Genomic DNA, 26,153 nt, shown 5'->3' on the forward strand with positions numbered 1-26,153 from the left:
AATGTATATGTTATTTACAACATCCAATTTAATTTAAATGATTACAATTCATTATAATTAATTATCATACCAGGTTGGACTTTTGGTTTATTATTAATGATTTTCAAAACATTAAAATTACTCACTCAGTCCCAATATAAGAACAAAAATGTTATAGACACTTGCAGAAGAAATTGCAAACAAAAACAATTTAATGGCATTTCAATAAAATTGGTCATGCCAGTAGCAAAACTCATCTTTATAGTCGCACAAGGAAACAACATTTTAAATTATGATGTACTAATAAATATCTACAAACCTCAATAAAGGCAGTTAATATCTTGTCCATATATATCAATTTATTGATTAAATTATCAAGAAAATGATAAAATTAAGTTTTAAAGGAAATTACACAAATTTCAATAATTTTTTTTGTCCTATCACTTGCCCAGCGACATTTCAATTTGCTTAAGAGGGAATTGAGTCATTGCTTTGTATGGGTTTTCCTGATATTTAAAAGCTAAAGAATGGCTTTTTGAGTGAAATATAATCAGACGAATTCTTAGTCCCAGGAAGCTAAGCTGTGGGCACACCAAGAGCTTGTCTCATCCTATCATTCTGTGAGCACATACAAGCAGAAGTCCTGAGCCATGATTCTCCAATGATAAAAATTTCGTTCTTATGATTAGGTATAGAAAACCAAACTTATCTTGATCTTATTAACTTATCCTGTGCATCATATTACATAGCAGCCATTAGTTGTAGTGTTAGGAGACTTTATCCCTAACTGATTCCTGGAATCCCAGCATATCCCATTTGTTGCTTAATACCTGCACTTGTCGTACATAGCCATAAATTGTAAACCTGCGCTACAGTTCCCTAAAAGTGTTTTCCCATTGTTTCAGGTGTGACGGAACGAATAGATAAGCGATTGATGAATGCATTATCTATTCATGGACAGATTTTCTCCATTCAAAAAGTTAGGATTTTTCAGACGGTCGTGCAAAGGCGAGGAGATTAGGACAAACCAGACTAAACATCGAATGTCGTATACAGGAATGTAACCTGAACAATCACCAGTCCTTCTATAAATAAAAATCGGCAATTATAACATATTGTTTATCAACAATACAAGACACCATCCCTAGGTAGTCACAAGTTCATGGATGTAGCTTACAGGGTTTCACAAAAGTTTGCGATGTTTTAACTTTGTTCGTTTTTGTTTTATAAATGTGAAATTTTGCTCGCATGTTCGTCTTTTCGTTACTAAAGATTCCTCCAAACATCCAAAAGATTACTTGGTGCGTTTTCAGGTAATGATGTTCGACGTAGACCATGCTACGATTTTGAGACTGAGCCAATCCGGGATGAATCAGAAGAAGATCGGAAAAATCGCTGGAGTTTTTCGAAGAATCACCCAATGCCCATTCCATCAGAAGTGGAAATCCAAAAACTGCTGTAACTCGTAATATTAGAATGCAAAAGACTTACACTTTGAGAAAGACTTACATCTTTCTATACTCCCTGACAAGAGCATGTTCTCGACTAGCTTGTGACTTAGTGGCTTAAAGCTACAAGTCCTGATACGCAGTACCTGATATAGTACGCATAGCTTGGTTGAGTTGGACATCAACACGATTATTGTGTGGGCTATTGATCCACACCCACAGCATTAGTACCCATCGACTTTCACGTCTTATCCGTTTTCCCGAGTCCCTTCGTTTTGTACACTTTTTTGTGCTTATTATTTTTTTTCAGTGCTTGCAATTGGTTTCACAATGTGGCGTTCGATTCGGCCAAAAAGTTGTAATAGAATCTATCTGTTTTTTATACAATACAGAACTATTCCAAAGTGAAAAATCTGTTCCATCATGTGAGAAACCATTTCTTTTACCGTCTACACCAACCATCAGCGTAGATTTTAAGGGTGTGATTTCCATCTATTTCTGTGGAACCACAATGGGTGAGGCATTTCCTGGAAAATGTGAATTTAGCCGGTATATAGTCCGTGCAGCATTCCAATAGAGGTGTCTTTCCAATCGCCCTTCGGCACTGCCCAAATGCGACACTAGCTTTCTTTCTAGCTTTCTCACTAACGATAGTTTGCTATCCAGAGTGATTCCCAAATATTTAACCTCTTTAGACAAACTTAGTGGGCATTTTCCGAACTTTTCCGAGAATCGAAAATTACCAATTTTCCGCAACCGTGTGAAAAGGATTAAATCGGTCTTATTGAGGTTAACCGACAATTTTTGCCTTCCACACCATTTCTCGACTATATTGAGAGCCTCTTGTATCCTGTCAAATAACACCCTCACATGTTTTCCCCTGACAAGGATAGTTAGATCATCAGCATAGCCGACGGTAACGAATTTAGACTCTTTGAGGCGTTTAATAAGGCTGTCTAGAATGAGGTTCCATGAAAGTGGTGAAAGAACACCTCCTTGAGGACATCCTCGCGTTACCGCCTTTTTAAGGGTGACATTGCCAGCCCTTAGCTTGACGATTCTTTGTCTGATGGTGCTGTCTATCCAGCCACAGAGGGTAGGATGAACATTATGCTCAACCAAAGCCTCGTTAATACCAACGAAGGTCGTCTTATCAAAGGCGCCCTCTATATCTATGAATACTCGCAAGGCGGAGTCTTTGGAGTCCAACGCCCTCCCAACAAAACTGGTCACACTGTGAAGAGCTGTCAGTGTGGACTTGCCTTGGGTGTACGCATGTTGATTAGAATCTAAGGGTCTAACGACAAGACAGATATCCCTTATGTAAAGATCTCACAGTCTCTCTAAGGTTTTTAATAAAAACGAGGAGAGGCTGATTGGTCTAAAAAACTTCGGAAAGAAGTAGTTTTGTTTACCCGGTTTAGGTATGAAGTTTACCAAAACCTCACTCCAACAACTGGGAATGTAGCAAAGCGCCAGGCATCCCTGAAAGATATTCCTTAGGTGAGGTATCAATTCCTCCGATCCTCACTGCAGCAGGGCGTGTACGATACCATCAGGTCCAGGAGCTTTGAAAGGTGAAAAGCTGTTTATTACCCACCTCATTTTATCCTGCGTGGAGATCTTCTCAGCTAACAGCCAGTCTTCTGCACTCGGTGTGTGGTTGGTGTCTCCATGAACTACTATAGAGTCTACCGAACCTGAAAAATGCACATTCATTAGAAAGTGTAAGCTTTGTAGAAGGTTGTCGGTATAACAACCGTCATGCTTCTGTAATAAACTTATTTGCCGGTCTGGGTCTGAGGCCAGAACCCTTTTAAGACGAGAGAGTTCGTTTCCAGAGGTGATTCTCTTCTTTCGACGAACACTTTTTTTAAACTCCGATAGTTTGCCTTTATAGCAGTTCCAATCGGAATCTAATCTCGAGCTTTTGGCTTTATTGAAGGCTGCTCTGACCTCCCTCTCAAGATCGCTGAGCTCAATGCACCACCACAAGAGTGGCACGTCCTGAATCAGCTTCCAGACGGAGTGGGCAAGCCTTTTTATACGCAATTGTCAGGGAATCTGTTAAGACCAATGATCGTTCCTCAACATCCCTGCTCAAATTGGGCCGCATTAACCTTATATCGCTCAAATACCCTGATAACACCGACTTGAACTTGTTCACGTCAGTATTCCTGGGATTTCGCTTCAAGTTTTTCCCGATCTTTTTTATACCTAGATCGAAAGTGGTCTGACATTGAAACCAAGTCGGAGACTTTCCAGTTGGTTTACTTTATCAATAGCTCTCATTGCAAAATAATAATCCAACGCATCTTTCGGTATGCTTATTGTTGTATTTATCTTCGTAGTATCTACAGAATTAGTACCAAGTGTGGTAGTAAGAAAAATTACGTCTCGTTTTCCCTTCCATCTCAAAACCATTACTTTCTTTTTTAGGTACGCTGACATAAAACCCCGGTTTGTCTTTATAAACCCCTTTGGAATCAGCGTTTCTATTCGTATGTGTAGAGTGTAAGACAAAGAACTGCCTACTCAACTGAGGAATAAAAATTGTCGATGATGTGAGTATCTATCTTTGTCGAAATAGCACATCACCATAAATGTTTCATTACCACTTGCGTTGACATAGGCAAATGGTTATCAAATTGAAGCTCAATTGTTCACATACCCAGGTTTGGGTTCGTAAAGAAAATAATTTTTTATTCCAAAACTTACGGGTTTCAATGGAAATCCTCTCGCTCGAGATAAAAAACAACGCAGGTACCGGAAAGAGGTACTCGAGTAATCACAAAACGGCGCGCAGAAGTCAAGCAAGAGGGTGTCGTTCAAAGTGCTTAAGTGTTCAAAGCTTATGCTATTGTCGAGAATGACATCTTGATATTTTGGGACTTTGGTGTTTATTGTGACTGAGGAGTCTGTACATTTTAAATTGGTAATTAGCCGTCCTGATTGTGAAGCACCATACTTCCATCTTGGCGGCATTGGGCTGCAATTTCCAGTCGTGGAAACATCTCTCCAGAGTAGCCAGGCCATTTTTTACAATTTGCTCACTAATGTCAAATTCTTTATGCGTTGTAGTGTAGCAAACGTCTGCGTATCCGAACTTCTTTGATGTGATTTCCGCTATATAATGATAAACTTGTGACCACATTTTTTCCACAAAATAACAAAGATTGCTTTATTAAAAAAAAAAATTGTCAATCAAAATTGATTAATAATTCAATAACTATTGAAATTTCATCAATTATATTTGATTACAGTTAACATTTCAATATGCGCGAGAAACATTATTGCACGCTATCTGAAAGAAGTATCTTAGAAAGTGCTTTACCAAAACTACATCCAAGCACATCAAAGTGGCGTCGTTATATTCGTGAAGTTCGTAAAATACTATTGATTTCCGAGCATAACCCGCGTACAAAAGCGCGATTTCGAAGTAGAGAAAGCGTTTTCACAGAGGCAAAGCGTCATTTGAAAGAATCCAAAGTTACAATGCACCCATTTAGCCTTTTGGCTATGTATAAAGATATCGTGATGTTGATTACTTGGTATGTTTATTTTTTCACTGCGACTCTTTACATGACTTTACATTGGGAATCACGAGTAAATTGCGCCAGATATATTTTGTATGCTTTAAAACCGATTTTGGGGGTGCATATAGTGATGAGTTTTTTTATGGGATTTTATAATGAATCCGGTGATTACGTGGAAGTTCGCCCGAAAGCTATTGCGATAAATTACCTGTGTGGTTTTTTTATTTTAGATTTATCACTTTTTATATGTCCCGAAGTGGGTCACATTTATCCCGATCTGTTTGTGTACGAAGGAATTTTACATTTACTGATCTTCTTTCATATTCCATCGGTAACGAAATGTTTGAGAGTGATAACTTTGCTACTGGATTTAGGAAACTCTGTACACGAATTAACATCTTTGGTATCAACGTCTTTGATGTTGATTCATTTTTTTTCGGTGTTGATTTGTTGTTATCCGGAATTTCGAACGGGTTTTCATACGATGTCGAATACTTCTTGGGTTATGCTCGCGGGAGTGCCACCAAAATCAAACATTTGTGGATTTCGGAAGTACCTGGTTTGTTTGCATAAAGTTTGCGCCATGTTTTTGGGACCATGTAGTGGAATGTGGAATGTTCGCGATTTGGATGAAATCATTATTTTTATTATAATAATTTTAACAGGGATGTTTTATATGGCTTATGTGACAGCTTTAGTTCTACAAATGAGTTTATCTATACGATCATCAGGAAATCTTTACAAACACATTATCTATCAACTGACTTATTATTGCCGAGTAAAAAAGCTTCCTGATACAATAACAAAACGCGTCAAGTTATATTATTCAACAAGATTCAAAGAAAAATATTTTAGGGAAAATTTGATTTTAAGCACGTTATCTCAACACTTACAATTGGAATTAAAACTTCATAATTGTCGCAAAATTTTAAGATCGACTTGGTTATTTCAATCTTTAGCACCATCCGTTGTTGGTCGTATTATCATGCAATTAGAAACATTAATAGTGCTTCCAAACGATCTAATTAAAGACCACAAATCCCCCGATTATATTTTCTTCATCACAAGTGGAGAAGTTGCTATTTACACGAAAGATGGCATGGAACTTTTACATATTTGCGATGGTGATTACTTCGGAGAAATTTCCGTTTTATCAAATCTAAATCTTTTAGAATCGAGTGAAGTCAATAAAAGTTTGAGTTATGTCGCTGTTTATATCACGGAGCTTTTAGTAATGCGCAAAGAAACTTTTAAACACCACGTGATTCAACATCCCGAAGCATTACATCAAATTATTGAAAGAGCAAAGATTCGGAATTTACTTAATCAAGAACGGATCCATAAGTTTAACGTGAAAACAAAAGGAGTTAGTCGCAAAGTGTTAAGCAGAGCTTTAAAAAGAAGAGCATCAACTGCTGTGTATAACTATTCGTAATAAAATTAATTTTTGAAGTTAAATCTTTATTAGTAACTTTAACATTTAATAACATGGAGGCCATAAATATTATAGAAATCTTAGAATTCTTCGTTTTTGATATGTTTAAAATGACTCTTTTAGATGAATCGAAAGACTATCTTCAGTTGAAACCATCGAAACAACTATCCAAGATATGAAAGCAAAAATCGCTCTTCCTAATGACAAGTTGTACCATTCCGAAATTTCACCAGGCGTCATCTAAAACCAAATAAATTAAAAACAAATCAATAAAATCATTTTATTCTTTATACATTTAACTCCGTGATATTAGCATATTTAATCAAAGACATTTTATCGTCAACTTTCGCTGCAAATAAATGAACCAACATTGTCGTTACGTACAAAATAACTACAGCACAACTTTTTCGATGCTTTATCAACTCTTTAAAATTAACTTTGCTAATGTTAGCGATATCGTATCTATCAAAAACTGAAATTAAGCAAATTGTGCATAAAAGATAAAAAGTACAAGTATAAATATCGCTATAATTGCTATAATGAATAATGTATTTAGAATCGTTTGAGTTTCTGTTGCTGTGTATGTACGCAAAATGGGCAAATGCTAATCCGCCTAGTAAACCATGACAAAATGTTGTAAATGGCATCCAACGTTTCTGGATGTTTTGAGCGATTTCTATTGGTCTATCTTCATGTCTAAAAATAAAATGTATTAAATATAAATTCTTAAATATTTCTTGAATGTTAAAAATAAATACCTTTGATTTGAATCGTTTTGTTCAATATTTGGCCTCAATAAACTAGTTTTATTAGCCGGTTCAAATCTATTCTTTTTTTGTATGTACATTTTATCTGATTTTCTTGGACTTTTTCTCACTTTTTCATGTCGAATAAAATCTTCAATGTTATTTTCAAAAACATCATCTTGAAGCTCCTCCAAAGCTAAAGTAATTTCAGTTTTTGGTTCATACTCTTCATCTCGTTTTCGATGCTTTTTCTTAGACGAATTTATCGGGGAGTTTTCCCGTTTTTTCTTTTTACTTTTTTTCTTTTCTTTAGGTATCATCAACTCCCTGCTATCACCCATTCCTTGTTCGCATTCGTGTTTTTTCTTACGAGATTTTGATTTTTTAAATTGCCCAGGTATAATTTCGTCACCATCTCTTCCATAAATATCTTGAATACTATTATAAATATTTCTCTCATCATTCCTTCTTTTATAATGTTTTTTTTCTTCTGGACTTAACAATTCTAAATTACCAGAAAGTTCCTCAGGTATTTTTTCATCTTCATAAAAACTCAAACTTTGTGGTCTTGAATCAGTAAAATGAGAATGCTTATTTGAATCTTTCTTACTATCCGAATCAGTTTTATTCGAATTTTTATGTGTTTCTGAATCCGTTAATTCTTTACTTGATGTATAATTTTCGTTTTTATCTTCCGTTAAATAATTCTTATTCGATTCTAAACTTTCTTCTGAATAATCAGTTCTTTGGGTATCTCGATCTGAACTTGTATCTCTTCGAGTCGGTTTGTGTACTTGAGGAACGATTTCTTGTACAATTTCATCTTTTGAACGAAGTTTTTTACTTCGCGATAATGTTTTCGTAGTCATTTATGGTTTGTTTTTAGTGACAGATTATTTCACTACTGTTCTTTCCAGTTTAGGTTGAGTATTGATTTTTAAATTTCCTGTTGCTAAGGAGGAAAATGACAGTGTTTGTAGCGGTAACTGTATTACGTTGGTGCCCTCTTTTAAGGAAAAGCGTTTATAATTTAAAAATAGTGAAATTAGGGTGTTTAAAACAGCATTCCTGGTTTCATCAATCATCAAGCTACATATTTTCAATGCTACATTGAGTTTTTCGTTATTTTTAATGGGAGTAGATAAAAAAATAATAGAAAACGTACATATAATACATTTCATAACGTTCTGGAATCTATTCATCAGTTTATCATCCTGAGTGATTTTAAGTTTAATTGCTTATTGGGGAAATCGCTTGATTTTGGACAGTCACGAGAGAAGCGATTATGATAATAAGATGAACATGATCGTTAGTTAACGATTTTGGGATGGCAACTGCAAAAATAATAAAACTCAGAAGATTGGTGATCACGCAATTAATGTCAGAATGAAGTAAAACTATTAATGTCTAGAAGTATATCTTCTTCTTTATCATTTCCTCTAGATGCCATCACAGGGTTGGGGTGTTGTTGGGATCCTCTATCCATCTTCTAAACTACGTCGGTTCCTTGCCATATTCTTCACTTCCTGCACACTTTCTCCTCTCTCGCGCACTATCTTCTCCACTCCATCCTCCCATTTTATCCTTGGCCTGCTTCTCCTTCGTTTTCCAACTATTCCCATTTCCATTACTCTTCTGGGAATACTCTCTTGTGATATTCTGACTCTCTTAAAAATTTCATTTCAGCTGCTGTTATTTTTGATTTATATTTATCTCTCATCGGTCATGTTTCAGCTCCATATGTGAAGGTCGGTGTATATATAGTTGTATAAATTCTTAATTTTGTATGTGTTCTTCCTTCCTTCTTGCCCACAATTGTGTTATTCATTTGGAAATATGCATTACTTGATTTTTGTATTCCATTTTGTATTTCTCTGTCTATAAGTATACCTATTATTGTACCAGATTTAAAGAGCTGGTCAACGCAATCCAACTCATAACAACCAAATGGTGTAATTATGACACCTTATTACGTAGCGGCCAGTTTTGGCCAAGATTTAACTTTATTCCACAGGCTGACTCTACAAACCATTACTCCCAACCAAACCCATTGTGTAGGCTTACAATCCTTTTCGACCAACTTTATCACTAAGCCATTAAGACATCTGGTACACAGTCAGATTCATGTGAACAGCTTTTTGTTGATCTTTAGCACACCTCAAATAACTCACAAATCTCAATATTTTAATCAGGTGGTTTGGTATATTACGTTTTGCGACAACTTCCTTTTCTTATGTGGATGTTGCCTGGAATGTGTTCCTCTATTTCATTCTCTGCGTCACTGTAGTCTTTCTGTAGTGTCATGTCCAATATTTTCCAAGGAACTGAGCCGGTAGATTTATCTGTAAATATAGTGGAACCCTTGCCTGGTTCTTTTTTATTGCCGTACAAATTTGCTAAATTCCTTGATTTTCCGTGAGTTTATTTGGAATGTTCTCAATACCCTTATTTAGCTGCCAACCAACACGGCTTGGTATTCAATCCCAACAAATCAAAAGTTATGGTATTTGGTGGCAGGCAGACATGCAGCGGTATGGAGGGACTCAATGTTTGCTTTTTGCTCTGTTACATTTGCTTCTTTTGTTCTTTTTTCTTTGTTAACGGTACGAGCTTCTAGGTTTAATTTTCAGGTTAAGTTGAGTAGTGCTTATGCACTGTTTTCTTCTAATTTATTTTGTAGAATTGTTAATTTGTTGCCTTATGAGTATGAATAAAGGTATTATTCCAACTAAACCAGTAAATCCTAATCAACACGCTTACACTCAGGGCAAGTCCACACTAACGGCTCTTCACTCAGTGACCAGCTTTGTTGGTGGGGCGCTGGACCTAAAGGAGTCCGCCCTGGGGGTTTTCGTAGATATAGAGGGAGCTTTTGATAAAACAACTTTCTCTGGTATTAACGATGCCTTGTTAGAGCATAATGTTCCACCGACTCTTTGTGGTTGGATTGAGAACACTCTTAAACACAGGATAGTTAAGCTTAGGGCTGGTGATGTCAGTCTTCAAGGAGGAGTTACTCGAGGCTGTCCACAAGGGGGTGTACTATCCCCACTTTTGTGGAACTTCACCCTGGATAGCCTCTTGAACCGCCTCGCCGAAGCCAACTTTATCACAGTTGGTTACGCAGATGATTTAACCATTCTCGTCAAAGGCAAGTATATAAACGTGCTGTTTGACAGGATGCAAGTAGCTCTCAAACTGATAGAGACTTGGTGTGACGAACAAAGACTCTCTGTGAATCCTAAGAAGACAGAGTTGATTCTTTTCACACGGATGAGGAAGATTGGCAATCCCAGAATGCCATCCCTTGCTGATACTCCATTGGTATTGTCAAAAGAAGTTAAATATCTGGGCATCACACATGACAATAAAATGACATGGAGAGCCCACCTAGATAATAGAGTAAAAAAAGCGTACGTTGCATTCGGTCAATGCCGGAGGGCTATAGGTAAGACATGGGGTTTGTCACCCAAAAATGCCCTCTGGATTTACACGGCTGTAATCCGACCTATGCTTACTTATGGTGCAGTAGTATGGTGGTCAAAGACCCTACAGTCTACATCCACTACTGCACTTAATAAAGTACAGAGACTTGCGTGTTTGTATGTTACAGGTGCGCTGCGGACTACCCCCACTGCAGCCATGGAAAACATGTTAAACCTAACGCCACTTCATTTGTTCATCCAAGAGGTGGCATTGGTGACCATGACTCGACTGCGAGCAGCAGGAATTCTAATGGGTGAGAGAAATAGTAAAAATGCCAATCTCTGGAATGAAATGGTGGATTACTCACCAATTCTGGAGTGTGTAACGGACTTTACACCCCTACAACACATTTTTACGAAGAAATATCTCACCCACCCAAACTCCACAGAAGTAGAGGTAAAAAACAGCCTTAACATCTACACTGATGGTTCAAAGAGACGGGAAGGAGCTGGAGCCGGAGTCTTCTCGTACGATCTCCGACTCCACGTATCTGAACCTTTAGGTATAAGTACCACCGTCATACAGGCGGAGTTAATCGCCATACAACTTGCCGCTGACGTTATTGTCAGATCCAACTTGGTAGGTAAGACTTTTACAATTTATACTGACAGTAGACAAGCTATTTTAGCCCTGAGTAGAATAACAATTACCTCAGGACTTGTTATGGGTTGTCATCTGACATTGGAGAAGGCCGCAGTGCATAACTGTGTCATACTTCAATGGATAAAAGGACACTCGACTTGTTCAGGTAACAAGCACGCTGATAGGCTTGCCAAAAGGGCTGCCAAGCGAGCGCCATGTTCGCCTGAACCGATAATCGCTCCGTCCTTATCAACTCAGATTGAGATAATTAAAGATTTTACCCACAAAAAGTTCATGAACTGGTGGGATAGGGTTAAGGGTTGCCATCTGTCTAAGGAAGTATTACATTATCCTTCAGCAGAGGCAGCCTTGTCTTTCGTAAGGCTTGGTAGAAACGCTCTACGAACTGTAACGGGACTCGTCACGGGTCACTGTAAGGTAAACAAGCATCTTTATAACCTTAAGCTTGCTATTAGTCCTCTCTGTCGCCTCTGTAAAGAGAGCGAGGAGACGGTCCGACACATCTTGTGTGAATGCCCCACTCTGCAAGACCTCAGAATGAGAGACTTCGGAGAGGAATGGCCGACCACAGATGGCATCAGGAACACACCTCTGAGCTGTATCCTAGCCTTCGGAAATTCCTTAGGCTGGTTGATGTAGCCGGAGACAGTGTAGGAGGATGTACAAGGGGCCCGTTGGGGTCTAGGTGCTGTGTGCGTAGCATACCCTCCGCTTTCCTACATACTACATACAAGGTATTATTATTATTATTTCTGCAATAATGTATGTATTTGGTCTATTTTTTTTTTACTCCATGATATCATCTTAAGGTTGTCATCCCCAAATAGTGACTAAACCAGCGTATTTCTGGTTTCTTACCAGATAGAAGTAGTAAGTTGACAGAAAGCCAGGAAACCAGTTCCAGATGAGTCTTCATAATGATCTCAAGAGTTTTATCTTTTTGTAGCTTCGATAACGTTTTCGTACTTACTTGATTTCTGGACGTTCCTTCACCTCCATCGGCTGAAAGTGTTAAAGTTTACATATTATATGTCAAGATTACACCGATTTTCAATGTTGTCTCGGCTTTCCACTGCATTGATGGATTTCTACTTAGGTTATCTACTCGGAATGCCACTCCTTGGATGAGCTTTTATTGTTCTGCTTTTTGTTAGTTTTTTTGATGTTCGAAAATCAAAATAACTAGAATGTTTTCACGAATACGTTGATAATAATAAATCAAATCTTTTTGGTGAAAAAGCACCTTCCTCAACGCCAAGCCATTTAAGGAGATTATTTGAACCATTTGGTCAGCGATTGATTATTATGTTATAGCAAAAAGTGTAATCATATTATATTTAATTGCTATTTAAAAAAATCTTTGAAATAGTTAACATAATAATTTTTTTGATTAAAATAAATACACGTTTTCCTACTTAAGGTTTTGCTATTTATTTTTCTTTTCAGTCATTGTTGTATTTGATTGCAAACTTACTTTATAACTAAATGTTAGTTAATCTGAATCATGAAATATTTTTTACAATCAGCTTATGCTACAATTTTCGCATTTTGGAAGGTGAGTTATTTAAAGATAAATTAATTAAAAATATTTGATTATGTTTGTTTTAAGACAATTCTTTGCAATTTTGAGAATAAAGTCTCGAAAAATGGTTATAAATTGATATTAAAATTGTTAACATTTTCATCTTTACTTCTAATAACAGCAATAATTCTACCGTTTGTGGTTTATCGTATTTTAATTTGGATTTATTTAAAATTAAAACATAAAAATGATTTTTTGAAAATATTCAATTTTATACCATCGTCTTACTTTATGATGGACGGAGATTATGCAACGATGAAAATTTTTTTGCTAATTGAATCTGAAGATGGTGATACTATAGAAAGGAAAGCTCAAGATTTTTGTAAAGCGATGTGTGAAAATGTACCTGAGGTTACTGGTGTTGTAAAAAGAATTTCCGGTTATTATTATCTTCTAAAAAATCGATATATTTTTGATGATTTTTTTATGAGTGTTAGTTTTAATGATGGGATGTTATTAACTAAAGAAAAACTTGGCTCTTATGTTACAAATTGCGCTGTAACAAATCAGCGCCTATTTAAAATTGTATTTTTTAAAGAACCTCTTGAAAAGAACAGATATGCGATTTTATTTTTATTGCATCACGGAATTTCAGATGGTCATGGTGTATGGTTGCTAATGTATAAATATTTATGTGATAAAGAATCTATACCATCCCAGAATAATTTACTTGTTCCGAGACAACAAACAAATTTCAATGATCCTTATATAGACACAAAAACTTTAACGTACGTAGCGAATCACAATGAACCGTCGATATGCAAAGGACCTTACTTTGCTATCTTTGTAGAAGAAGAAATTTCTTGTGTACCAAAACTTAAAGCTTTACGGAAACGATTTAATTGCTCCATGAATGAATTGTTTTTAGGAATAATAACTTACAATTTATACCGCAATATGAATGAAAGCTTAGATAATATTCCTAATAATATGCTTATGGGTTATATTCATCATTTTCTAAGCGATTATCAAAAAGATTTTCGAAACATGTTTTTTCCAAGAACTGATATCAGCAATAATACTTACCTTATGGCGTTTCTTGCTGAAAATGTTACTTCTTGTAGTTGCATCGAAGATTTTATTGAGTGCGTGCGACAAAAATCGCAAGAAGCAATCAAATCAGTAATGCTTCAGGTTTTTATTTTATAAATTCGTCAAAAAAGTTTGTTATAAATATTTTTTGCAGGGATCTTATGCTTTATCGTTGGGTGTTTTGGATTTTTTACCGAAAAACTGGCTTCATAACTTTATAATTCGCCAGGTATCCCGATCAATCTTATTTTTTTCTAATGTAGGAATAACAAAAGGGATTACTGTTGGTGGAAAACGCATCGTTGGAATTCTTGGAGGAATGTCACCTGGTGGGAGTGGTAAGTTGGCACTTATTATAATAATTCTTTTAGTAATTGTTTTATTTAGGTATTTGTACTGGAGTGGTTACTTGTAACGATCGGTTAAATATAATGTTAAGTACAAAATTACCCATTTTTAACTCACAAGATGAGGTTCAAGATTTTATGGAAAGTTGTATTGCAAGTATACATGAGTTGTATGAGAAAGTTACAAGTTATTCCTATTAGTATAGTTAATTGATACTATTTCAACACAGCTTCAAAGGATAAAGGCTAAACTTGAAGATTATAGTAAATCTGTAGATGAAAGGTATTGAGATCGTAGAATGTAGGTGGCCTTGGGAAAACTCGTTTGTTTCGATCTGCTTTTTTCCTGGTGTTCTCTTGTTTTCCTGAGTTTTTATACAATACGGCCTTCACGTCGTTCAGCGGTTGTTTACTTTGTGAACTCTCAAGACAAAGAACATTAAAAAAAATGATTAATAAAATAACATTTATTTATGTCAGAAAATAATATATACATAGATTTGTAACATACATCGTCTTAAAATCTACTAAAGCTATTCATTAATGTTCTATAAATAAATAAACGAGTGTTAGAAGATCATCAAGTGTTATTATATTGCACAATTATTTTGAAAACGTGATAGCGTAATCTAAGGAGTAATAAATAATTATTAAATATAACGGGACTGCTTACTACAGTCCCACCTTAAAATACTTAAAGCAATTACTATAAACTACTTATCAGTATTATTGTTTGTTCATAGAACTTACAAAAGTAATATATCATAGATATATGGGACCGAAAATCACCGATGATTGTCAAAAGGGTAAACAAAGCGACCGAGATCATTAAGACCTCAAGATCGCTCGTGTATCCCAAAAAAAGACCCATCGGCAAATTTTTAAAAACTTTAAATAATTTGAGAAAAATTTTTAAATGGAAATTACCTTCCATTCTTTTACTCCTATACTATTTACATTACCGCCTAACTGGCTTAGTAAGTAATCTTTAAATACGTTTTGATAACTTCAAAACGTTGTAACCCAAATTATACCAACCACCAACTAACCCCCTAAATTATTTACAAAAATTTACATTTCTTGCGTTTCTTAATTCTTTAGAGACAATAAGGCTGGCAAAACTGATAAACCAACCGCTGTGATCGCTGCGTTTTTTTCATGATACCTTTTTTGTAATATTGCCTTATAGATCGACTTAACTTATCGTAGTTCATCGCCGGCCTGTTCTTTCTTTTACCCCACAATTTCGCCACTTTAACCGAATCTTCAATTTTAAAGATACCTTCTCCGCGATCTATCCATCTAATACACGAGCCGTGTACTTGTGGTGACGCTAACAATTCTTTCAAGAATTGCCAAAGGTGAATGTGTGAACCTCCAGAAGTCCTAGAAGTTGTTGGCTTTTCTATCGTTTGTGATGATGAATCTTCGTCATCTTCTATAAAAATTTAAATTAAAATAATAATCGTATAAAAGAAGGGATTTAGATTTATTTACCATCAGATATGTCTCCACTAGAAGCGGTACTTGATGGTGTGTGTTGTTGCCATTGCATAGGTTCTTCCATACACGTTGTTTTCCATAGTTCAAGTTTTCCATAAAGTGTACCACCACCCTGAAATAAAAGTTACTTTATTAACACAACTAAGATAATAAATGGATGGCTATAATTCATACAATATTTCAAAATACCCCTTTTAACCTACTTGGGTATAATTATTCTGATTGTGAGAGACGGTGGTTTTTGTAATTACAAGGACGCGAAAGATGAAGGAATCTGACATCACTTAGTTCTCACGGTGTGATGTTTGAGTCACTCGCGCAAAAAAAAAATACTTTTGTGGTTTTCAATTCTTTCGATATTCTTTTCGCGTCAGGTTGTTTTTAATTTAAGAGTGGATATGGTAACAGTTGTTTATGAACAAGTGCGACGCGACGCATTCCAAAGGCGAATTTTTCGCGTGGACATCGAAAGTGGGTCACTTTCTCCGACCGCCGACTCTCCTAAACCGCCTCTTCATGTTCGTCTTCTTCTTTCGTTTCGTTTATGACGACTTTTACCGAGTCGTTTAACGCGAATTGTTTATACTCCAACCGCGCCCATTTTTCGTCTAGAAAAATGCATTCTTACATTGTCTATTTTAAGATTTTCTTCAAGGGTATAACTACGAGATATTTTTAAACTTTAAGTAAATAATTCTTGGTATAATAATAATCGATCGATTTATGGAATATATATTTTTTTATACAATATGGGATAAAATGATTTTTATTATTTGAGGTCGCAAAAAGAAACTTCTTTTTTCTTCCAACTCTTTCAAGCAATTATCAAGAAAGTCGGCTTTTTCAATCAATCCAATTAGCTTTAACGAACTTATGGTAACAATTACCTGAAGTGTCCTCTTGTTGAATTCCTCTTCGGTCATGTTGACGAGTCCGCAACCATCAATATTCCATTGATCGGGATTGACTCTTGGAAGATTGTGTTCTCGGCAGGCGAATTCTAACCATGACAATACATTCCCTGGTGTCCATTTTAAAATATCTATAATAACAACAATAATATGAGTTTGCACAATATTGTCCTTGGTGTATATTGGTATTAATCGTCTATAAAGCCACGCCTATTTCGGTAGCGAATTAAGTGCGTAGGTGAATGTATTTTCCTATCGCTGTCATCAAAGAATGTCGCGCAAGGCTAAAGGGAGTGGTTATGGTAAAAAAGGATTGCGTTATCAATATTAACCGCTCCCAATGCCAAATAATAACTCATCTTAGCAACTCGAGAAACCCATTCTTGGATGGTATCTATCATGAATTGTTTCCGGAGGCTATTACATTGCTAATTGTGCTTTGTAACGGACGGTGTGATACCGATAGGATTTCGATTTATTATGAAATTTGTTACCGCCGTTAACAGGAATTGTGTAACGGTTCATATTAATTAAATCTAAAGTAGATTGTACTTAAAGAATTTGTTTTAAATGAAAAGGATTCCGCGTATATAAAAGAAATTCCAATGAAAATAAAAATTTCTTACCGGAGGAGATATTTAATTCAGCACAAGTTTTAACAACGTCCTCCTTGACTTGTTTCATGGCTAAATTTAAAACTGGTTCCATTAATTCTTGGGTATTATCGTCAGGTTCCTCCATCTTAATATGATTCGACATGAATTCGAAATCGAGAGGTTTAATATTATATTTCTTCTGGAAGCTAGTATCGCGGAGAACTTGTCTAAGTAATTGGTGATCTTGTGGAGTTGATTGTGGTACAATTTGGGATTCCACTGCGTTGTAATTATGGAGGATGCTAAAATCTACTGTGCTTTCTTGTTTAATAGCTTTGGTCTCCCCTAAACTATTTTGTAACAATTCAAAAACATCCGGAGTCGGCGACGCCGATTCTTGCTTAATTTGAAGACTCGAATAATCCTCCTTCATGTATCGAAAATCATCCCTTGGGGAGTTATACAACGAGACATCCGGAGATGTTGAGTACACGTCTTGTGTGTAATTCGGCGAAAGTAATTGAGGCGAATAAGGAGATAGCGCCCCAATAGGAGAATTAGCGTGGTAGTTCTTAGAAGATGGGACTTCCAAATAAACCCCACCGCAATTTGGCGATTCTGGAAGAAGCTTTTGAAAATCCGGTCCTAAATTTATATCTTTGTCTTCGTCCGGCGGATTCGGGTAAAAAGTGGTGAAAATTTTCGGTTTCTCTAATTCTGCCGGTGGAGAATATAAAAGTGTGGATGCTGAAAAAGCTGTATCCCCACCGGGTAAAAGCGACAAATCGAAATCGACGAAGCTGTTGTAGTCACAAGGCGGCGTAAAACCGGCTGATGGGACAATTTGAGGCATCTGAAAGTAAAAAAAATCATTCGTTACCAGGGATAACCTTTGACAGAAACGATGTCGTTGACCCGCGGGTTATCTTACGGTACAAATCCGATCGCAAACCGCCCGAAAATATTTACCTTTACGCCGATCGAAATAGCAATGACCTAATCTCGAAAAATTACCGTCTGAATGGTTCAGCTTCTTGCGTCAGAGCCGCGAGCTTTTCGAAGTTTCAATTTCGGACACTTACCAGACAACCAGAACCTATCGCCAACTATGGTAAACATTGCACTAAAACATTTCGTTTACAATCTCGACGGTTTTATTCTCTTAGTTACGAGCAAAAAATTGTTGCAAGTTTGTTTAAAGTTATAGCTGAAGAACCCACTCTTTGCGTATTTTGTGACGTTTGTTGTAGACGTCTTGAATGAAATCGCTATAAATAGGTTTGTGATTATTTTACGGTGTCTGTATAAGCTTCATTCTGGTGTAAAACTATTCTAAGATGGATAGTTTTTATTTTACATACAAAATTGTTTTTGTTAATTTCAAATTTTATTCAGAAATTTATTTAAAATATTAACGTCAGTGAATTCTTTAAATATTCTTAGAACAACAAAATAAATAATAAAGTTGATTAAAAAGAGGACTCACCGATAAATTCTGTCATTTTTACAACCTCAACAATCACCGACTAACCCAACCAGCAACTTTAATCGTTCGCAAGAACTACGAAAAGTCCTTTAACATCCGCGTGTCTACGGATCGTACGTTGAACCTGCCTCTCTATTGCTTGCTTTTTTGTTAGGCGCCTTACCTTGACAACTCGAAAATTACGCGGTTCATATTTTAAAAATCCCGCCTAAGATTCGAACGTATCATTCGCGCGTCGATTGCGCCTTCGTTCCGATTCTATACGCAATCAGCGTCGAACAATGGGATTTTTCCTTCACTCTCCGATCGAGACATGACGAAAAACCAGCATAAATTACTAACGTCACGCCGTCTTTGCGAATATAATTTATGATCGTAAGCGAAACGCGCCTTTCTCGCGTTTTGGGTTTTCCCATAAAGTGGGAAGTAATTATGTAAGGAAAAAAACTCGATCATGATAATAATCTCATTTTTTCAGATAATTGAGATTTATTGAAAATATTATTCAAGGTGGTTTCATAATTGTAACACTAAATACACACTGATTGATAAAGAAATAATGGTTACAACATTTTCTTTGTAATTTTGATTTGCTTCAAATTTTATGGTACAAATTTGGATGATACACAAAGAAGATCTGCAAAATATGGAAATATGCAAAACTTTGCAGGATAGATTCCCTACAAAAACAATTTTTGCACGTATTTGAGTACTACTTGTTCAAAGATGTCAAAACGTGGAATGCCAAAAAGAAAAATCATCAAAAAAGATTAACTTAATTCTTCAGTTCTGCTTAATTGTTTAGTATTATATAGAATTTTGTATATTCACCATATTTAGATGAATTTAGAATCATAACTTTTTTGGTCATGGAATCCACAGTTTGCTAATTTGGATGATAGACAAAGAAAATGTCTTACTCAATTTAACTCAAATCTTTAATGCTGTTTATTTTACAATCTCAGACCTGTATATACAAAACTCGGCAGGATAGATTCCCTACAAAAAACAATTTTTGGGCGTATTTGAGTACTAGTTGTTCAAAGACCTCAAAGTGCAAAAAGAAAAATCATCAAAAAAGATTAACTTAATTCTTCAGTTCTGCTTAATTGCTTTGTATAACGATATGTCCATATTTAGATGAATTTAGAATCATAACTTTTTTGGTTATGGAATCAACGGTTTGCTAAGGAAATGGGAAGTAGTATTTGGAGTTAATGGTGAATACGCAACCCGTTAAATGAAACTTGTGAAGAATTGTCTACATCGAAATAAGTTGTATACTAGTGGTTCGCACGAGACCAACGAGACGAGATTTTCATAAAGTCTTATCTTATCTCAACTAATAAGTCTTGTATCAAGTCTCGTCTTGTCTCGTTTCTTGTACGAGAGTATCATAAATCGATGATTTTGTTTTTCACCCAATCGTTTAGGCATAACAAACATCGTGCAGATTTATTATTAAGGCGATTTCGATGTTTTCTTATAGTTAATGCAGCACGTGAGAATAATCTTTAATAAACTTTCATTAAACTTAAAATAGGAAATTCAGAAGCATGAATGAATATATCTGTGTCTTTATTACACCGAGGCATAAAATAATATTTTCGAAGCTCCTGCATCCATTCTCCTTCGGAAGGCGTAGGATTTACTGCATACAAAACATCAAAATCAATTACAAAATCCGACTTTTCCGCTCTAGAATTTTCTCGTTCCTCCAATGCCGTTACTTTCAAACGTCGGCCTTCTGATTGATGGAAAAAGGCTTTGTATACATCTTCAAATTTCTGAATCGAAGTCTCTTTTAATTTTTGGCTCCATCTTGTCATATCAAAAACTTCTATCTTATGCTTATGTGAAACGAAAATTAAAACTGCAGCTTAAATCTAATTAGTTTTACGATAATGCTTTAATATTTTGTTTGTCGAGTAGTGAAGAGCCGGATTTAAGCTTTTAAAATTACGATACTTATCTACCCGTAATCAAACTTGTCGACTTTGCAACGACCAGTCAGAGATTTTCTGTGTGCATGCGTCGGTAGAAGCCGCCTAAGACACCTATTGACATAAAGGACCTAGATTTTCCATAAAACTTTAGAGGGCTTAAGTTACAACAGATTTTGTGGCGGCACCAATTTATGGAAGGGGCAGGACGCTCTCAAAATCAATTTTCCCTGACGTAATTAGCAAAAAATTCACTCCAGAACACATGGCTGAATTTAAGAGGTTACAAAGGTGTAAGCAGTTACAATTTAGTGGCAGCTCAGATGCTTCAGATGGTAGTAGCTCAAGTGGTGAACAAACTAATTCACGTTCAGAAAAACCGTTGTTCACCTTCAAACAGGTTGGGTTGATTTGTGATAATGTTCTTACGACAAAACTCGCTCAACAATACGATGCATTCGTCAAGTTTACCTTGATATAGAAGAATTATGTGGCTGTATCTAGTTATTTATCATTTTTTCGTTTATAGTTCTTTTTAGAAAAAAGATGAAGAACCACAACCACATACACACCCCTAGTTATTGCATGTACATACGTTTTACAGTCATATCGTCTAGCAGGTTTTTCTGCCATACATCAAATATCGTTTTGCTAGCCAATTTGTATATAAATATATATGTACTACATTTGTAAAAAACAATTTCCATACATTTTATAATCTTCATTTAATATGATTTTCTTTGCTGTTCTGGGTTTCACTGTCTTTGGTCTTTTCCTTGGTTTTTTGGCAATCTTTTTTGCTTTTGCTGACAATTTATAACGTATTTGATTGTTTTTTCATTTCGGCTATTTGTTATTTATGCGTGTATATCCAGGAAAACGTAATTAACTGCTTATTCAGTGTTTTTTTCCGTTCAAATTAATTAATCAGTGAAGTTTTCATCAAAAACATAACTTTTTGTCCCGTCAATTTTACAAATCAAAACATTTTAGCTATCATTTGGTGCACTTCTTCATTTTAACTCTACACTTTAGATATTTTTCCATTAATATCAAAGCAAATTATTGTTGACGTTTTCTCAAGCTCATTGAAAATTTCGCTTGAACTCATGCACAAGCTAGACAAAGCACGACACTTTTCTTCCTTTTTTTTGCATAATGAAGGAATTATGTTCTGTTTCTTCGAAATGACGCATTAACTTAACTTCAATTGATTCTTGTAAGATATTTTTGCATACCTCACATTATATGAAACCATCATTTCAAACAAAATCTTCCCAAAACATAAAGATGTCTCAACTCAACTTCATTCTCAACCCATATACATATACACGTATTGTACATTATTAACCAATCAAAATTCTATTCAACCAGAATAGTTCAAACACAAATCTAAATGCACGAAAGTGAAGGAGCCACAAATGAGTAATTATTGAACCACATTGTATGGTTAAGTTGAAAACCAATATATAATATCAATTGCGGTGTAAGCAATTTCAGCTTAATCAGATAATGTTATACAATGTCCGCCTAAGTATAGATTTCGTATGGTGATTTTGATCATAAATTTTAGTTTTAAGTTCAAACAAGGTTTTTTGCAGCCAAGGCAGTTTCATCAGTGTGCTATATAGTTTTGGTGTTAATAAAGATATCTAAGATCTATTAGCAGATATCATTGAGGTCGAGGCACTACAACGTTGAACGATATGATTCCCCATTACCAGTTATGAGAACTTTACTTCGTCAGAAATTTCTTTTGAAAAACAAAAATAAACTTATTGTTTTGAACCGTTTTTATGCAAATTGCGGTAAAAGTGTTGTTTTGTGGTTATTACGAGTTTCGTATAAGAAATAAACGTAAAATGTGACTACTCAAGAGAAAAGTCATTTCATAAATTAAATTTATTGATTTCATAAAACTGGATAATAAACATGGTTATTTCTGTTGTGTCATAGGTTTTAATGAACATTATTTTATTATAGTTTTAGTGGTTAGATAATGATGAATGGAACTTGTAATTCTATGATTTTTCTATTTGTTCAACTATTCTGCTATTAATTGACTTATAACTGAATTTACATGGAAAGTGATTCTGTATATATCTTAATACCAAGATTCTTCTTGCTTATGTTGGGTGTGGTTCTTAAGATTTATGTCGTGTAATTGGCGTATGAGATGACATCTGTCTCTGTCGTGTTTTAATGGTTTTTTATGTAACCCAAAGATTCTTAAAGCTCCGCAGGACACCTGTGATAGGTTAAGAAAACCGGTTTCCAGCAATCGGCGAAACAGATACCACCAAGTTCTTAGAATATTTACAGTTGGTAACCCGGTAAGACGCGAATCGCGCGTCTATTCAACGGTTGGCTCACATTCCGGCGACTTCTTTTTGCTCCCCATGATCTCGTACAAAAATCGCTAGACTCTATAAATAGAAGTGTGGGCAGCTAAAAGTTGTTTTAGGAAATCCCGAGATGGTGAAGGCCGTACTCGGTTCTCCTCTCACCGATTTTATTTAATGTTTAACTTAAATGATTCATCTGCGACATTTCAAGGGTGGTTGGTCTTTCTGCGAAGAACGAAGAGAAGTATGACATAAAAGAAGTTTCGTAATGCCATGAAATCGCGGGAGGTGAAGCTGTTAAAAGTAAAATTCGGCGATCACACTTTCTCTTCTTGGGTTTCTGAGAAACGACCTCGGTCAAAACCGCCGAAGAGACGACGGCGATGTAATTACCTCATTTTTTCCTGAAACACGATTATTTTTTGACCGTAAACACCATGTATAGAAATACATTGGAGATTATTTTTTTTGTGTAAAGCGTAAAAAATTAACTTCGTTTCTTCACGCGTAGAAAGTCTGTTGTATAAGAGCGAAAACTTATTTTTGAAACGAGTACTAAAATGTGCTCTCAAGGAGAAAGTTGGATGGTCATTGTAGCGGAAATTGCAGGTTGCAACTTGAAATTTGCCAGATTAACTTATTAAGTTGCGTGCAGATTTAAGTTTTTTTTTCTACGGCTATAATTAAATGCATGATAATTCAACTTGTTTCAAAGTCCGTTTTTATTCAGATTTGTTTGGAGAAGACTGAAAATTTTTTTGCTGATAAGTCTTGAGAAGATAAGTTTTTATCTTGAATTTAAGTATGTTTTTTAACATAAAGTTCATAGGTCGCTGAAGTCAAATTGTGATAATGCAAAAAATGCTTATAAATGAGTCATGTAAAGGGCAAAATTTTTGTTTCCATTATACTTTATCATTTCGATGAAAATCAAGAAAATTTTCTTTTACAATTAAAACATGATGAATAATTGGAATTACCACATATAAAAGATTAAATCTTTTAAAATTAACGTTTCAAGGTTGCGATGACTTGAAAGATCGTCAAGATCTAGGATGACATCATCGTTTTTTCGGTGTAAAATAGGTTTTCAATGTGGTGAGAATCATCACGTGTGCCTTTAGACTTATTTGATTTAGATGTTTTTGAAGTTGATTACAAAGATTTTCTCTGAATGGAAATGAATTGGTTATGCAAAATCCTTTTGAAATTGTGTTTTTGACGATTGTCTTTAACGACAGAATGAATGATTGATTGGATTGATTGCGAAACAAGTTCTTGACGCCAGCGGAACAAGAGCAGGACCAACACGTGTTTGTGGCCAATCTCTTTCAGCCGCAAGGACACATCAAAAACAATCGACGGGTTATGTAACGCCGACAATTATGTAAAATACTACCGCCCACTGATTCGTGTTTTCTATCAAATCTGCTAAATATACACGCGAGTGTTACGTATTCATTGAAATATAGAAAATTACGTTTTGCAAAAAATTAACTTACCGAATCGTCCATTGCAATAGTGTTACCAGTTAAAAGAACCATTTCTTCGTTACAATAATAACCTTTGAAATTTTTATTCACAATTCAAAAACACTCACTACTACGCGTTCTCGCTTGTTTTTGTAGCATGTGGCTACAGGACGAGCTCTACGTGTTGAAGATCCGCGCTTCAGGAATCTCTGGCTCGGAATGGTTGCGCTCCGTGCCCTACTTCGGCGTAAGAAGCGGTGAAAGACAAACCGACTGAGAGGTGGTAAAGGCTACACAACGTTCTCAGACGAACGAATAGCCGAGTTACGAAGCAATTTTTACCCGTTCTTCGTTCTTTGAATGGCACACCCGTACTGAACGAAAAACAATTCGGTCTTGGTCGTTTTATTCTAACAATAACATTTGTTATCAAAACGGAAATTTGATAACAGAAGTGGAAGTCGGCTATTTTTTTTTAGATTTCACAAAAGTAAATCGTTTCCAAGAAATTATTTAACTCTATAAATAAAAATATTTATCCAATTTATGTTATTGATTATGTTTGGGTGCAATTTATCTTATACAAGCGAAGGTCAGGATTCTTATATTCCATCCTTTCAAATTTATTATCATCAGATTTATTATTACATTTATAATCGTTTTGTAAACAGCAAGATGTGGGCAAGTATTTTCATGCATTCCAATCAATTTCAACGAGAATCACATTTTATCCATTCTATTACATTCGGTATTTTCGTTGTGACATTTGCATAGATTTAATAGTTCAAGGATTAAGACTTTTTCAACTCTAACTTCTCCAGCGTCTCTTTCCTGCGTCAAAGGAAAACAAAAAAGCTTTTTACAGGGTGATAAAAACAAAGAATTATTGACTTGAAAGCTCATTTTTTTTCATTCGCGATAAAGTGAAAGGAAGGATATAATATTTATATTTAGAAGTAAATCACGAAAAGATAAAAAGAAAATTATGACGTCTTAATCATTATTATTACGTATTAATAATGACGTATTCTTTTATCAAATTTTAATACCATATAAGTCTACGCGCGGTTAAATATGTAACCACAAAAAAAATTAACACAGAATATTGTAAATAACTAACTGAAAGTTGTGGTTGTACGAAAATGCTTTATATTAGAAATAGAGAGACTCTCTAAGAGGTATGCGAAGAGCATACAAATTGAAATAGCCGCTTGACGTCAGTGAACGTGTAAAAGAATCGGCGTGAAAGTTGGGTGCAGTTCGTTGGCATTGCTAAATTAAGGAGCTTTGGATTTCAAAATATGATGACATACCATGATTAAACCTATAGATATTTCGGTGGATGTTGATTTTCATTTTCATTTCATAACATCGTTCAATATTTATCAAAACCTAATTATTAAGTTCGAAGTTATCAATACATTTTTATGTTACGCGTTCAAACTGATTACTTAATTTCTAAAATGTAATATTGATAAGATAAATTTAAATTTGATTAAAACGTTGCAGTTTGTTGATTGAAATGAATATATTTTGCTACTCCTTTTAATAATAAATTAAAAATGTTTATCGTACTCAGTCTGTTTAAGACATAGATGAAAGTATCTACCAAAAAGGAGACGATCAAAATATGATGAAAACTGCATGTATACCACATAATCTAGAATGAAATTGAGTTCTAAACTTCACTTCCGTTAAAATGA

The 26,153-nt window shown here is 35.2% G+C and overlaps 4 protein-coding genes across 5 annotated transcripts; 2 read left to right on the forward strand and 2 right to left on the reverse strand.

The window, feature by feature from the left end:
* The first annotated feature begins 78 nt into the window (after positions 1 to 78).
* LOC111424131 (potassium/sodium hyperpolarization-activated cyclic nucleotide-gated channel 1-like) lies at positions 79 to 6,421 on the forward strand. Its single transcript, XM_071200115.1, has 3 exons — positions 79 to 668; positions 885 to 1,127; positions 1,293 to 6,421. The coding sequence occupies exon 3, from the start codon at positions 4,704 to 4,706 to the stop codon at positions 6,396 to 6,398; it is 1,695 nt and encodes a 564-aa protein (XP_071056216.1). The 5' UTR covers positions 79 to 668; positions 885 to 1,127; positions 1,293 to 4,703; the 3' UTR covers positions 6,399 to 6,421.
* On the reverse strand, positions 6,408 to 8,408 carry LOC111424249 (transmembrane protein 237). The gene is made up of 3 exons (XM_023057734.2): positions 7,157 to 8,408; positions 6,692 to 7,094; positions 6,408 to 6,638 (listed from the first exon to the last, which is right to left on the reverse strand). The coding sequence occupies exons 1-3, from the start codon at positions 8,011 to 8,013 to the stop codon at positions 6,504 to 6,506; spliced, it is 1,395 nt and encodes a 464-aa protein (XP_022913502.2). The 5' UTR covers positions 8,014 to 8,408; the 3' UTR covers positions 6,408 to 6,503.
* Positions 8,409 to 12,696: 4,288 nt separating this feature from the next.
* On the forward strand, positions 12,697 to 14,774 carry LOC111424162 (uncharacterized). The gene is made up of 4 exons (XM_023057597.2): positions 12,697 to 12,788; positions 12,843 to 13,949; positions 14,002 to 14,185; positions 14,235 to 14,774. Exons 1-4 carry the CDS (start codon positions 12,738 to 12,740, stop codon positions 14,393 to 14,395), a joined length of 1,503 nt encoding a protein of 500 aa, XP_022913365.2. The 5' UTR covers positions 12,697 to 12,737; the 3' UTR covers positions 14,396 to 14,774.
* Positions 14,647 to 24,882, reverse strand: LOC111424163 (DNA-binding protein Ets98B). 2 transcript variants are annotated; one of them, XM_023057599.2, is made up of 5 exons: positions 24,481 to 24,882; positions 17,235 to 18,057; positions 16,585 to 16,739; positions 15,692 to 15,809; positions 14,647 to 15,629 (listed from the first exon to the last, which is right to left on the reverse strand). In XM_023057599.2, exons 1-5 carry the CDS (start codon positions 24,520 to 24,522, stop codon positions 15,292 to 15,294), a joined length of 1,476 nt encoding a protein of 491 aa, XP_022913367.2. In that variant the 5' UTR covers positions 24,523 to 24,882; the 3' UTR covers positions 14,647 to 15,291. The 2 variants fall into 2 exon arrangements, with proteins under 2 accessions (XP_022913367.2, XP_022913366.2); XM_023057598.2 differs by having other exon boundaries at positions 14,647 to 15,632; positions 24,481 to 24,873.
* Between the last annotated feature and the right edge of the window lie 1,271 nt (positions 24,883 to 26,153).

The sequence above is a fragment of the Onthophagus taurus genome, chromosome 11, assembly GCF_036711975.1.
Source record: "Onthophagus taurus isolate NC chromosome 11, IU_Otau_3.0, whole genome shotgun sequence".
NCBI lineage: Eukaryota > Metazoa > Arthropoda > Insecta > Coleoptera > Scarabaeidae > Onthophagus > Onthophagus taurus.